General features: G+C 32.6%; 1 protein-coding gene across 5 annotated transcripts in view; it reads right to left on the reverse strand.

Annotated features, from left to right (window-relative positions):
- Positions 1-14,081, reverse strand: part of LOC130445440 (lachesin-like) — a 102,143-nt gene that overhangs the window by 20,420 nt on the left and 67,642 nt on the right. For all 5 annotated transcript variants that reach the window (XM_056781054.1, XM_056781052.1, XM_056781055.1 and 2 more), the window contains 3 exons: positions 13,270-13,382; positions 4,757-4,942; positions 581-773 (listed from right to left, as the gene is read on the reverse strand). In XM_056781054.1, the coding sequence (XP_056637032.1) occupies positions 581-773; positions 4,757-4,942; positions 13,270-13,382 (492 nt within the window). The remainder of the gene's footprint in view (positions 1-580; positions 774-4,756; positions 4,943-13,269; positions 13,383-14,081) is intronic.

Below are 14,081 nucleotides of genomic sequence, written 5' to 3' on the forward strand. Positions count from 1 at the left end.
ATTAAAGATATGGGATCTTTACATCGAGCAAAATGTGATTACGAAATTCCAATTGGGATTCAAGCTCGAAAATTTTAAGGATTTGATGAGAAAAGCCTCATCTTCAACATCAAACGAATCCATCCTCTTCCTTAACAACGATCTCTTTAAGGATATCTTGTCCTGTGAGCAATTAATGTTTATACAAGCCCCCAATTCTTTCACTAGAAATATCCTTCTCACCCATTGGATTATTACTGAAAGGCTTCTTTGCTCAAATCACAAGGGGAAACTTCCCCTTCGACTTCTCGGGACGGGCCAACGAAGACCTCCTTGAAATCTATTTCGCTTTTTTGGACATCTCCTCCTTGGCTATTAAGTGAAACCTACTACTTTTTGTTTGTCGAGGCTTTTTCACTTTTCCTTTTGTCTCTCCACTACAAATTTATCGCTGCAGAGGAAAATTTAACTATATCAGGGTCATTTTACGTGAATAATGTCCCCATCCCATCCGAAAACACCCCCAAAAAATCAAAATTTTGATTCTAAACAACTTATTTCAACAAATTGATGTCGTATTTGCCACAGAAATTATATTTACCTGATGTTTTGAGTCCTGTAGGCTCCTTAATAACAATATCGTGACCGTCTTCTCGCCGCCACTGCACATGGGGATCCGGATGTCCCCGGGCTCTACAAGTCAACTTAACAGTTCCTCCTTCGGGGACCATAACGTCCCCGGAGGTATCTTTTGGAATAAAATCGGGAGGTACGGCTACGTCAAGGTACCCGACCTAGAAAGATGAAATTAGTTTTTCGAATTAAAGTCGAATTCGACATATGTAACGTAAATTTGGTTTTTTTAATCATATTTTTCATTCTGAATTGGGAAAAATTAGAAATTGTGGATTCCGAGGATGAGAAAAGGAAATACTAAAAAGGATATTAAGAAAATATGAATAGAATACAAAATTTTAGAATTCTCTATAAGGCCCAGATTAATGTAAGTTTGGAGTATTGATCGTAGATTTGGAGCTCGATTCCCAATCATGGACAGCTTGGAAAGAATATCACTGGCCTGACGCTGTTTTACGGATTCTACCAGGGCAAATGCTCTTCGGAGCTATCCACCTAGAGCAGTTGTTTTCCAGAACATTACAACAGAAGTTCAAGATAAATATCCACAGGCATCTCCACACACTACTCGAAATATTCCAGCGTGATAAAAAAGGAGAGGAAAATAGAAGATAAAAGATATAATAAATCCCAAAAAAGGACAAAAGATAATCGAAACAATGTACTGGGGGGAATGAGTGAGACAATCGTCAGACAAACACGTTGTTTTTGGCTATGAAAAGTTATATAGTTCCAGAAGGCAACTTAACTCTCAACTATGGACCATTAACTTTCAATTTTATATGACAAAATTGATTTTTTTGCAATCTATATGTTGGTAATATTGTTATTTCATCTTATTTCAAACGTTTTCTATAATATTTTCATGCATCAAATAATTTCGTTTCCATATAATTACCGGAAATAAAATCCGTGAATCCTTTTGGTATATTCTACGAAGAGAAAATAATAGATGTCGCTGCGGTGTTCGTACAGAAGCTAATTTATGGCTTTAGTCGATTATCGAAGTTTGGTGGTCAAATGTCTCTTTCTCTCTCGCCTTTTGGGCGTACTTAGGTTATAGCGGGAATACTACGGCGACGAGAATCAAGTTTTAGGAACGTACCCCTTTCATTAACTCACTGACAATGGCCGGGGTCTCTGGAGGAATACGACGCTTCCTAAATCACGTATCTTCATTCGCGATAATTCGCCAGCAATTGTAGCAGGATGTTACGTCATGTTTTGTAATTTAGGAAACTTGTAATTGTAATAAACTATCTCGGATTTCGAATTTCTACACCGTATTTTAAATAGAATGTATTCTACCGTTACATACGAGGGTTGTTATGATGGTTTATGAGTTCTTGACAAGCAGACGTGGCTCATGAACACATAGTTTGGCTGCAGATGCCTAGAAAGTCAATTCATCGAGTCACTTTTCTTTGGAGAAGAACAAGTCTGTAGAATCAGCTACCAAGGCACGTTTTTCTCCATGACTGCAATCTATAAAAGTTGGAAATCATTATCCACAGGTATCTCCAGAAGTTTACATCCTTAGGTATGAATTATTTCGACCGTTTCCACAGAAACGTGTTTACTTCGTAACTATTCCGTGTAAACTAGATTTTTATCAAATTAAATATGCCATGATGATTAGAGGTTAATAATTCTTTCAGTATGGATGTCATACGTCAAAGTTTGACATAAATCTGACACATGAAATGTCTTGATTAAGGAGATTAAAAGAAAACGAGAAAAATGTACGTGAATATTATAGTTTAGAGTCATAATTTTCCAGATTGTTGGAAACAAATGGAATCCGGGTAGGATATATTTTTCATTTATTCACCAATAATTTTGTGTTTACATATTTGTATTCAGTAGACGAAATCAATTTGAAAAGTTTCGAAAACTTCCATATATATATATATATATATATATATATATATATATATATATATATATATATATATATATATATTTACATTTAGGTCCTGGCGAATATTTTTCGAGAAAATACGATCTTAATGTTTCCAGAAGTCCTTTCAATTCATAATTTTGTATATGTCCTCGTTTCTCGCAAGAACAAAAGAAAAATTTCCATTTAATATGGAGAGGGAATCAAAAAAGATCAGGTATGTATCTCGAGGAATTGTAAATTTTTTTTATATACCCAGAAAAACAGCTACCTGAATATTTCATGTATTCATAGAGAGATTTATGAACAAAGAGGTGGACGAAAAGGAAAAAAATGAAATGAATGAATGATGGATATATATATATATATATATATATATATATATATATATATATATATATATATATATATATATATATATATATATATAAAGGACGATCTTCACAGATAATTGAATCCTTAATCAAAGTAGTGTAAATGTTATCAGTTTTAAGGTACTTTATCAACAGAAGAAGCCAAACAGAAGAACTGAACAAAATCAACTGAAATATCTGCAAAAATATGTCAATTAAGAGCTGTAGAGATAGAAGACAAGATCGGGTTATATTTTACCATAAAAAAACGAGATAAGTAAAAGATTTCATCAAATGGATCAGAGATAACATAAAGGTGATGATTTTTTAACTGAATCGACATGCTAGTAATGATATGATTCATGATCATCCTCCCTATAGCCCAAACCTCATCTCTTACGTTGAAAACCTTCTTCTATGAAGAACAATTTCATATCGAGAGTGATACAACAAGCAAATTTTAATTAATATCCCTTCAAATTCGAACAAATTAAATGTTTTTAATATCCGAATGGAAATTAGTTATCGGTATAAATCCATGGCAACCATACACTCACCCTACTCACAACGCGGACCTTTTGTTCGATACGGTTTGTTGGACACGAACTGAATTGATGGGAAACGTGATGAAATGATGAGATTAGAAGTATTATACACCCTGTATATTGCGAATAGATATAGTATCTGACGTTAAATCGATGATTGATGAAAAAATATTTTGTTTATAACTAAACCTCGTCACGATAATCAATACAGGGCGAGTCAAGTGGAAGTTCCTAGAGAAGGATGCTACTAAAAAATGACAATTCGTCTTCTTTATTAATTTACATCGACACGACGAAAAGCATTTTGATAAAATTGAAACTACAAAACAATATTTGTTGAAATTATTTGATCGTTCACTAAAAATTGAATGAATATTTGTCGTTTTTATGACTAACTCTGTATATTGTAGGAATTTCAGACATCGGAATAAATTTATTAGAATAATATTACAACATAAAATACAGAACGAAAATTTCGAGCGTGTGCCAGATGTCGGTTTCCCATAAAACAAAATTTAAAACATGAGTTTTTTTATCAAACTCTGTTATACGAGGGTTGTTACAAAGTTTTGAGATACACAAACAAAAACTATTATTTATAATTGGATTTTACTTAATTGTTTTTCAATATACCTCATTAAGATCAATAAACTTCTGCATACGTTTGAGGCAATGTCAGATTTGACTTATTCACATCGGTGTTGCCATATCTCAAAATTTATGTAGCGATCCACGTATTAAAAGATAAAATACGAATAGCAACCAGCTAAATTTGTAGATTTTTTCATTATTTCCGAAAAGTTGGATATGCTTTATACGGGGGGAGTTCTAGGTCTTAAGATCTAGACAGGAGTCAATTCAAGAAATAAGGACTAATGACACGTCAATTTGTAGATCCTTTTTCAAAATTGGGAACCAAAACGATGACAATTGAAACAATTGCAAGCATAGAAAATTTTTTTCTCTTTCATAGATCAAGAATCATATAAATTAGATCAGTTTACTAAAATATTATGGTTTAGTCGAGAAGTTAAGAGAAAGAAAACAAACAGCTTTGGTCAAACTTAAATAAATCATAAAAGAGAGTTGTTGGTACAAAAGAAACCAAAGAACACAAATTAGACTGCTGAATTGTTTAAAGTTTGAATAAGGGATGAAATTGCAGACAAATAAATCAAAATAAGATTGTAGTATCTAATGATATTGAAGATTTTCTTAAAAAGTTGTTCAGAAGAAGAAAAAATCCTGATTTATAAATGTCGCAATCCAGAAATTCAAATATGATGAAAAAAACTAATTGACGTAGTACATTTTTGATTAAAAATAATAAAAAACGGACAAACCTGACTTTTCATTGGATCCGTATTGATCTGGCACATGTATTGTCCACCATCTTCTTCTTGGACATTCTTTATATGCAGATTCCACGTAATATGATCATTGTGCGACACACTGACTCTAGGATTATGAGTTATGACGTGATCGTGGATGGCTTGGATAGCCTTAGTGTCCGCTTTCACCCATCCCACCTGTAAGCAAAAAACAGATTCAGAAATGTATCCAAACAGTTCAAAAACTGTCATAAAATATAAGCCAGTCATCAAAAGTTAAATAAAAATTTCATTAAATTGTTGAATAACGGAAAAACCATCAATTTTTTAAGGGAATATGAACTCATTTCCGCCCTGGAGCCGGTTCTGTTTGGATAAAGTAAAGGCGAAGGCGCCGCCTTTAATGGAATACCCGGATTTCGTGTGATCTTTGTTTTTATATCAGTTTTCATAGCAAGTGGTTTATTAACATTGTTTAGTTTATATATATATATATATATATATATATATATATATATATATATATATATATATATAGTTTAGTTTATATATATATAGTTTATATATCGAGCGCAGTTAGTTCAGTTTATAATAAATAGTCGTAGTGAATAGACCAAAATAGAAAAGTAACCGAAAAATTTGATTAATTATTAAAGTTAGTTAAGTGATAGTGATGAGTGAATTATTATAAGTTAGTTGAGTGTAGTACATAGTATAAATTAGGAACGTAAGAGACCGTGTTTTATTAATTCACCTCACGAATAGAAATCATATAAATTTTCACATCGAAATTTGTTATATTAAAATTCATTGAGTTTTTTTACGTTTTTAACAGAATTTCGACAATATGTTTGTCATTTTTAAGTAATTTCATTGAGATTATACGTTTTGTGACGGAGTTTTGGTATAATGTACAGGATGATTCGAATTTATTGAATGTTTTTATAATTTAACAGAGTTATGGCGTGACCTATTTTTAGAAACCCAACAATAATGCCTCTTCGCATGCATCCCTATAGAATATCTCTTAATTCATTTACTTTGTTCTACTTCGATCTCAACAAACTTATTAAATATACATAAATTAATTCTCGGTATGGTCTGATATTTTTTATACCGTACGGGATATGAATCAAGCTTCCTTCAAGCATGCTAATCTGACAAAGGGTTGACCTTACTCAAAGTACGATATTTACCATTAAACTGAATATTTTTCATCTTTCACTTATTCTAGTTTGACGAAGGGTTAATAATTGTAGAGTTTCATTAGACTGGAAAATAGGACGCTCTCCACGTGTAATCACTTTATTTGAAAGGTGGAATTGATCATAGTATTTTTGGTGAAATTGCTGAATAATTTTTCGATATTTTCTTTTGAAGTTTTTCTTGAGAAAAATCAAGTTACAAAGAAATGACGATGATAAAACAATATCTCATGAAACTCTGGTGAATATCCCTCTATAAATTTATTCATAAGAGGAACAATCGCTCATAAAATTGTCCAGTTTGTCGAACATGACCCTTATCGGTTATAAGAGGCCCTTCGGAAAAAGAATAACCGCTACCCTTTACCCTTCATTGCCATCATCATGGGCCGCTGGAGGCTAAAAGGCAACTTATCTTTGGAAAGCCTTACGACTCAAGTGTACGATAAAATCGTAAAATACAAGGTTGTCCTTTATTTAACTTACGAATTATTAAATTGGTTTTTAGGGACAAAATATGTGACAAAGATATTTGGGAAGGAAAATAGAAGAAGCTTGTCAAAAATTTAGAGAACAAAACAAAACAAAAACATTATTAAAATAGGGTCCTCAATAATTGTAATTTCCACATATCTATTACCTAGTCTTAACTTCTCAAATATATAAACCTCACATTCGTTTTTGGTACCAAATAATTTTTCGTGGCACATTTCTCGACCATATGTTCATTCGTACACCTTGAGAATACCAAACGCGAGTTGACATCTGTCGCTACTGTCACTAAAAGATTGAGAAAAGAATATAAGATGATCGGATGGCTTGTCATGAAAATCATAAAGACTCGGAATTTGAAAAGGCGTTTCTGAATAACGTGAATTTCATTGGGTTTTATTATATTTGGTTGAGTTTTTAAATAATGATAATCTACATTTAAACGAGAAAAAATTCCCAATATCTAAATGAATATACATAAATATGTTCCGCGTGCTCTTCCCATGACCTAGGACGACCTACGTTATTTTACGAAGGTATAAAAAAGTTGCGAATTCAACTGAAGAAGTTTACTACATCAAAGCTTAATACGGTAGGTAGATGTCGATTCAAAAAGCTTTGACAAATCTATAATTTAAACATTGAAGATTAAACTGGCCTGTGACACGGTCGTCAAAGTGTAATGGGATGGTGATCTAACTGTTAACTGAGTCGGTAAAGGTTGAAAACCTTGATCTAGACAATGATAGAGTATTGATAGTTTTTCAACGTTTCGGAAAAGTGGGAAAGACAAAGAAGAAGTTTTGGTTTTAATGACGAGTAGAGAGTGATAAATCGATGTTTTTTCTGTCTCTTTTTAGCCAGATTTCTAGTAACTTGGAACAAATAAATATTTGAGCGTCGTTTTTCAACGATGGGGTAATTTTGTCTTTCACTTACTAAACTCCAGTTGCTAAACAAGCTCGTTTATATACCCGAAACGAATTTCTCGATAATTTTAGTAATTAAACACACAAATAAATAGAAATACCTTTCTAGAAATTAGCTCCATAGAAAAATAATGTGAACAAATCGTGATAAAAACATCAAGGTTATATCAAAGGCGCTACTGGATTCTGGGAACCAGCGTATTCATCAAATTTTAATTTTTCATTATCGTCTTAACCATTGAATCCTTTGCTTTTATTTTTAGGATAATTGCTCAACCTTAAAACATATTTCTGTGGTGAATGGGACATTTTATCTTTCATACTTTCCATTTGATCCCAAGGGGCGTTCACAATACTACTAAAAACTTTAGACTGGAACTTTTTCAGCCAAATCTACCTTCCATATGTATTCCTAGGTATTTGACGTGCTGTTGTTAATATGGTCGGACTTTTCTCCATTTAAATTAATCTTTCATTGTTTGAGCCAGATGAAGATGGTGTTGAAATTAATTTGCAGCTCTCGAGATGTTGTAGCTGGGTCTTAATGAGATGATACGACAGCAATGTCCAGTACGTTTCACTGTGACGCATTTGAAGTTATCTGATGCAAGGTTGTAATTTGGTTTAGGAAATTTAGTTAGGACGTAACCGTCTATCTGTAGCAACCTCAAATATTACAAACAACCGGTTCGCGAAATGCGGTTTGAAATTGTAGTGTTTGCGGTAAGTATGTAAGAAAATGTTCTGGTGGAGAATGTTATTTATATCTTGAACATTCGGTTCATTTTTAACAAAAATATCCAAGCTTTGAAGTTTATACGAGATGGACACTTCGACTACGACGATCTTAGTTATGGTCATGTTTCTGATATAATATGTCAAAATTTTAGATGAATTTGACAGATATATTGAATTTGATAGTTAGATAATGACCCACAACACATTTTAGACTATACTTAGATCGCAATGTGAGTAAATTAACAGAATCCACAACAAGATTTCACGACAAAGGTTGAATTTATACGAAGGTATATAGAAAATGCGAAAAAACCACAATAGTACAGGCAAATTAGGCGATTTTGAGCCAACACCTTTAATTAAATAGAGCGGTTTTGATTTTCTACATTTTGAGAGATACTGATCAAGTCTAGCGAAATTATGGGGACGGATTTTGGAAATTGTAACGCAGCAGAAAATTTTGAGAGGCAAATAATTCGAAAATTATGAGGAATTCGTAACAAAAAATGTAGAGTACAAAAAAGTATCGCATGTATTTGTTTATAAATTCAAAATTTTCACCTTAAAATGTGTTTATACATTCAAAAATATTTCGAATCGCGAATAACTCAAAAACTACGTGGAATTCGAAAAAAAGTACCAGAATCAAAACTGTAGAGCACAAAATTCTCTACAGATTAGTCTTCAAGCATTTTTTACTAACGTCAAAATTTTCACCGTTAAATCGGTTCATGTATTCAAAAACATTTTGAATCGCGAATAACTCGAAAACTACGTGGAATTCGAAAAGAAATACCAGACCCAAAACTGTAGAGCACAAAATTCTCTACAGATTAGTCTTCAAGCATTTTTTTCTAACGTCAAAATTTTCACCGTTAAATCGGTTCATGTATTCAAAAACATTTTGAACCGCGAATAACTCGAAAACTACGTGGAATTCGAAAAGAAGTACCAGACCCAAAACTGTGGAGCACAAAATTCTCTACAGATTAGTCTTCAAGCATTTTTTTCTAACGTCAAAATTTTCACTGTTAAATCGGTTCATGTATTCAAAAACATTTTGAACCGCAAATAACTCGAAAACTACGTGGAATTCGAAAAGAAGTACCAGACCCAAAACTGTGGAGCACAAAATTCTCTACAGATTAGTCTTAAAGCATTTTTTTCTAACCTCAAAATTTTCATGTGAATATTGAAATAATTGATTGATTGTAAACAACTTACACTGCGATGAAGACCTAAAAAAATCTTGAGGACTAGATAAAATGAAAATAATTTAGAAAGTAGAATCAATTTCGAAGAAACTGTTGAAATCGTATATAATAAAGACGATCAAATAACAAAAATTGAAGTTACTATATAATAACAATGAAATAACGAACAAAGACTATTCAAAGCTTGAAATTTTCTAAAGAAATAAAAGATTTTTGATTGAGCTACTAAGCTTCTAAAATGTTTCGGGGATTGATGCAAAAGTTCAACTGGAAAATATTTTGCACTGAGAATATTTTACTAAATGAACAGCTTCAAACTAGTTTAATTAGTATTTCTTATTTTGATTTTTATTTGTAGAAATGCGATCTGAGTATTCTGCATTATCCATAACGTAAAAACTTTTGTATAAGAGGGTTGCTACTTAAGTTTTGAGATAGATAAATGTTTATGGCTTCATCGTTTCCCAAAATATTCAAAATTAAGATCAATACACTTTTATATGAATTTAAACTAATTCCATTCCGATTGGTGTTTGGGATTTTGAATCTGTGGAAATAAGGAGAAATCCTTGGGTACCATATAAGGACTATACGGTGGATGACCCATCAATTCGATATTTCCATTATTCAGAAACGTTTCTGTTTGAGCTAATGTTTGAGGCTCGTATTGTCGTCATGGAGATTGGTTTCCCTAACCTTCTGGTGAACAAATGCTAGTTTTCCATACATAAACGATATTTCTACAGGTAGTAACAGTTATTCCGCAGAAAACATTTGCTTCCAAATCGAACAACTTTCGTTGCATTTTGATCGTTTTCAATCACAATCGATTGTTGTTTAGCTGCATACATCCATGATTCATCGCCTGTCACGATCTTATAGACTTCTTTTGGAGACCCACAAGGCGTTCTTGGTATAATATTTTGCATGGAAGATTACTTAAAAATATGAAGAGAAACTTTATTGAAAATATTAAAAGATCAATTGAAATTTTATTATAAGTACAAGACTTTTGAATTGAGATTTATGTAATAAACTCAAAATTTTTCTACATTCTTCTGTTTTCTCTTCAACATTGAAAATGTTTCGTTGGTATATACTTACTAGAAATATCATAAAACAAAAAATGCTTAGGAGGATTTATGCTAATTATTTTTTGAACTTATGTTTTATGTTAATTTGAATATCATATATAACAAATGTTGTATTCTATTACCCCATAAACTCTATTTCAACATGCAGACCTATCATTGAACGGGAAAGTGGACGATTAGTCGGTTTCCTCCCCTAAGCGGCACCCGGTTCTCAATTTTGCACTAGGAGACGTAGTTGAAATTGCCGGAGGTCTCAGCATGCATTTCACAACCGCCTGCAGGATATTAATATTCTAACGTCCCGTAGACATCGTTATTTAGTACAATATAGACGAAGGTGATATGGAGGATGTCTCACGAATAATATTCCCTTTGTTTATTAAATAATCAAACAAAAAATCCTCGAATCCTCGAATCCCATCGTGTTTTATGGGTTTAACGTTCAGCTAACTCATAGAGACCTTGGAAAAAACCATCTGATCATCATTTGATGCTTGTTTTCACAGCTGCACTAGAAGTGATTCCAAATCTCCCACATCTCAACATAGTACTGGAAAACGTGGTAGAAGAAACATCCCTTAGAATGTTCTGAGACGCAATCAACTGTCTTAATCAGCTAGTCAAGAAAAATCCTACATTCTGGACGTTATAAAAGGAATGGGATTAATGGTATCAGGTGTAAACACTTTCTTGGAAATCTCTTCGTCATCTTAGCGATGTCTTGATGATCAGGGGAAAAATTTTCTCGTAGAGGCCGGTTCCGTAAGGTACAATGTTCGTTTAGAGCTCAGCTATGTCATTTACATAAGAAGGAGCAATATTTTGTGAATCCTGCAGGCTAGTGACAGAGGAATCGTCAAAAATGTCAGGGATTATTTTTATGCAGGGCAGTGTTATGTAAACCAATTTTTTTATTAATGAATTGATCATCTAGTGATAGATATTTTGTTTGTAAAAAGTAAAAACAAATAAAACATAATTTATAGAATAGCCTTCATAGAAAACGTGTTAAACTATCTAGTATATCTCAGTCAATAATTCGTAAGAATTTATTCGATACAAAACGACAGTAAATTTTACAAAATTATTTTCATTCTTGTATTTATTGTTGTAATCATAGTTTTTAACTTATGTGTTATCCTAAAATCTCGTTTGTCCTTTGTACTATCCTGTTTTTACCGAGAGAAATCATAGTGTGTAGTACGATAGCAGGCATCAAGGCTCACTCGATGTACTAATAGTGTGGATATGACAAATCGTCCTGAAGCGCCACAAACTGGGCACCATTTATAATATACACAGCTGTGAGTTAGAGCTCGAACTCGTGACCCATACCGAAGGAAACTGTTCAAATATCAACAAACAGAAACTAGAAATAACGAAAATATCATAAGGGTCATTAAAGGAAAATGTAAATGGAAATATATACAAATTTTTCAGGAAATGAATACTGTTCATCACAAAAAAAATATGGAATATTGAGTTTAGGTTTTGATTGTTTTATTGTTGGTATATAGTCGATTCGAGACTCACTATCAACAGTGCTGTTTAACCTTGTATTAGAAATGATCCTGAGTTGATACTTATAAGTAAAACGAAAAAGGATATATGTTCCTGCTCTTTGGAAAGAGTATAGACTGCGATTAAATGAGCAAAAGAATGGATCTGAATAGCTGCAACCACTTGAAAGTGACGACAGAGCAAAAAAATTAGCATAGGTTAGGTTAGGTTCTTCGAATACCTGGAAGTGACAGTGAAAAACAAAAGAGTTAAATGACAGAATATAGCCGAGAGGGAAAGAGAGAAAGGTCCTTAGAAGAATTTCCTGCAAGGTGCAGGAGAAGAGCTAACGCAGAGATCAAAGAGGTCCCGTATATAGAATGGACGAAGACAGTTTGGTGAAATGGTACTTGGTAATGGGAGAAGGAGCTAAAAGGACAAGAGGGCGTCCAGGGAAAGGATAGGAACTGACGTGAAGCAGCCATGAACAAAAATATATTTAGGAAAGCAGTAGAGCGACTCAAAGGCCTGTTTGAAATTGAAAAAACCTTCAAAGCTCCTTATAAAAAAGTGATTTGATGAAAAAATGACTTTTATGAAATTGTAAATACTCGAATCTGAAATTTTACGTCGAAAAACAATTTATGAAACCAAAAAAAGTTACCTAAATATTATTCTAAGAGCGTTTCGTCTAATGGAATTCTGCTTTTTATAAGTCGCATGAACATGAATGAAGCTGAACGTCGATGATTGTTTGATAGCAATCAAATTATGATATTCGACGAATTGAAAACTACTTTCTAAACGCCAGAAACGGCTCATCTCAAATGGTTAACAATCCGTAACTTTTACAAGGACAACTTGTACAATCTAATCAATACAATGCAGTTTAATTAGAAATGTTTGTGTTTAAATACCTTTTGTAAGTATTTTTAATAAATAAATACGATTTATGATAATTTTCATCAGAATGACTCTTTATGGCGACCGGTTTAAAAATGTACAAATGCCCTAAATCATTAACTTTATCGAATTGAACAAACAGTGACTTTTTGTTGGAAAATCGTTCAAAAAATTCATTTCAGCTATTTTTAGATTGTACAGATTGTCCCTGTAAAAGTTACGGATTGTTGACCATCAGGTAATAGTCGCTCCTGGCCTATAGAAACATTCATTAGACTTGCATCAACACCCTATATATTTAAAAGACACAAATAACGATAAGTAATAATTAGAATCGAAAAACATAATAACAGAAAAAAGTATGTGGGAGAAAATACTTGAAAAATGATAAATTAATAACAGATACATGTCTTCAAATTAATCAGTATAGATCGCAAATTTACGACTCACCCTGTATCCTCCTAGATGATGTACCAAACAACGAAATGTAGCATCTCTTCCTAGAGGAACTGAAATATTGACTATGGGCTCGGCGAATTCCGGTTGGTAAGCTGCTGTATTCTCTGAAAAAAAAAAATATTAAGTGAGTATTATTAAATTGCTTCTTTGGTTTGGGTAAATTTCTTCTGATTCCGTATAAAAATCACAAATTACTACTCACAATATTCACAGTTTCAACGTATGTAAATCTAGAAAGGTTAAATCGGCAAAATCACTAATTTTTAGTGCTAATTCAGTGATGAAAACAGATGCTGTGATATGAAACTGTTAACTAAATCAAGCTAGAATTGCACTTGCTCCATACGAGTTAATAATTCAGTGCTCAATTAGTGCTGACTGTGTAAGTCAAGAGATTTTGGTGAGTATAGCTTACTGCTGAATAATGCTCAATTGATGCTGCCGGAAAAGCTAGAAAAAATTTGTTTTAAATCATTCAAAGCTAACATAGTAACGGGAATAATATTATGAGTAGAATAAGATGCTAGAATATGAACCGATCCAATCGAAAGACTTGAATATTTAGTGCTGACATGGTGCTGGAGTCGTAGCAAAGAATTTTTGGAAAAGAAATATTTTTCCATTTTTTTAAAGCAACTACTGCTAATATTACGAAGCCATCAGCCTTAAGAACTGGAAGGAAAAATCATTCAGCCGACTTGATCTTTTCATCTTTTTATTTTGAGATATTATCGATTGCTTTGGTTAGATCTAAATGAGATAAGTAGTAGTTACTAAATTTTCCAATATTAGATACCGTTTCC

Source organism: Diorhabda sublineata, chromosome 6, assembly GCF_026230105.1.
Source record: "Diorhabda sublineata isolate icDioSubl1.1 chromosome 6, icDioSubl1.1, whole genome shotgun sequence".
Taxonomy (NCBI): domain Eukaryota; kingdom Metazoa; phylum Arthropoda; class Insecta; order Coleoptera; family Chrysomelidae; genus Diorhabda; species Diorhabda sublineata.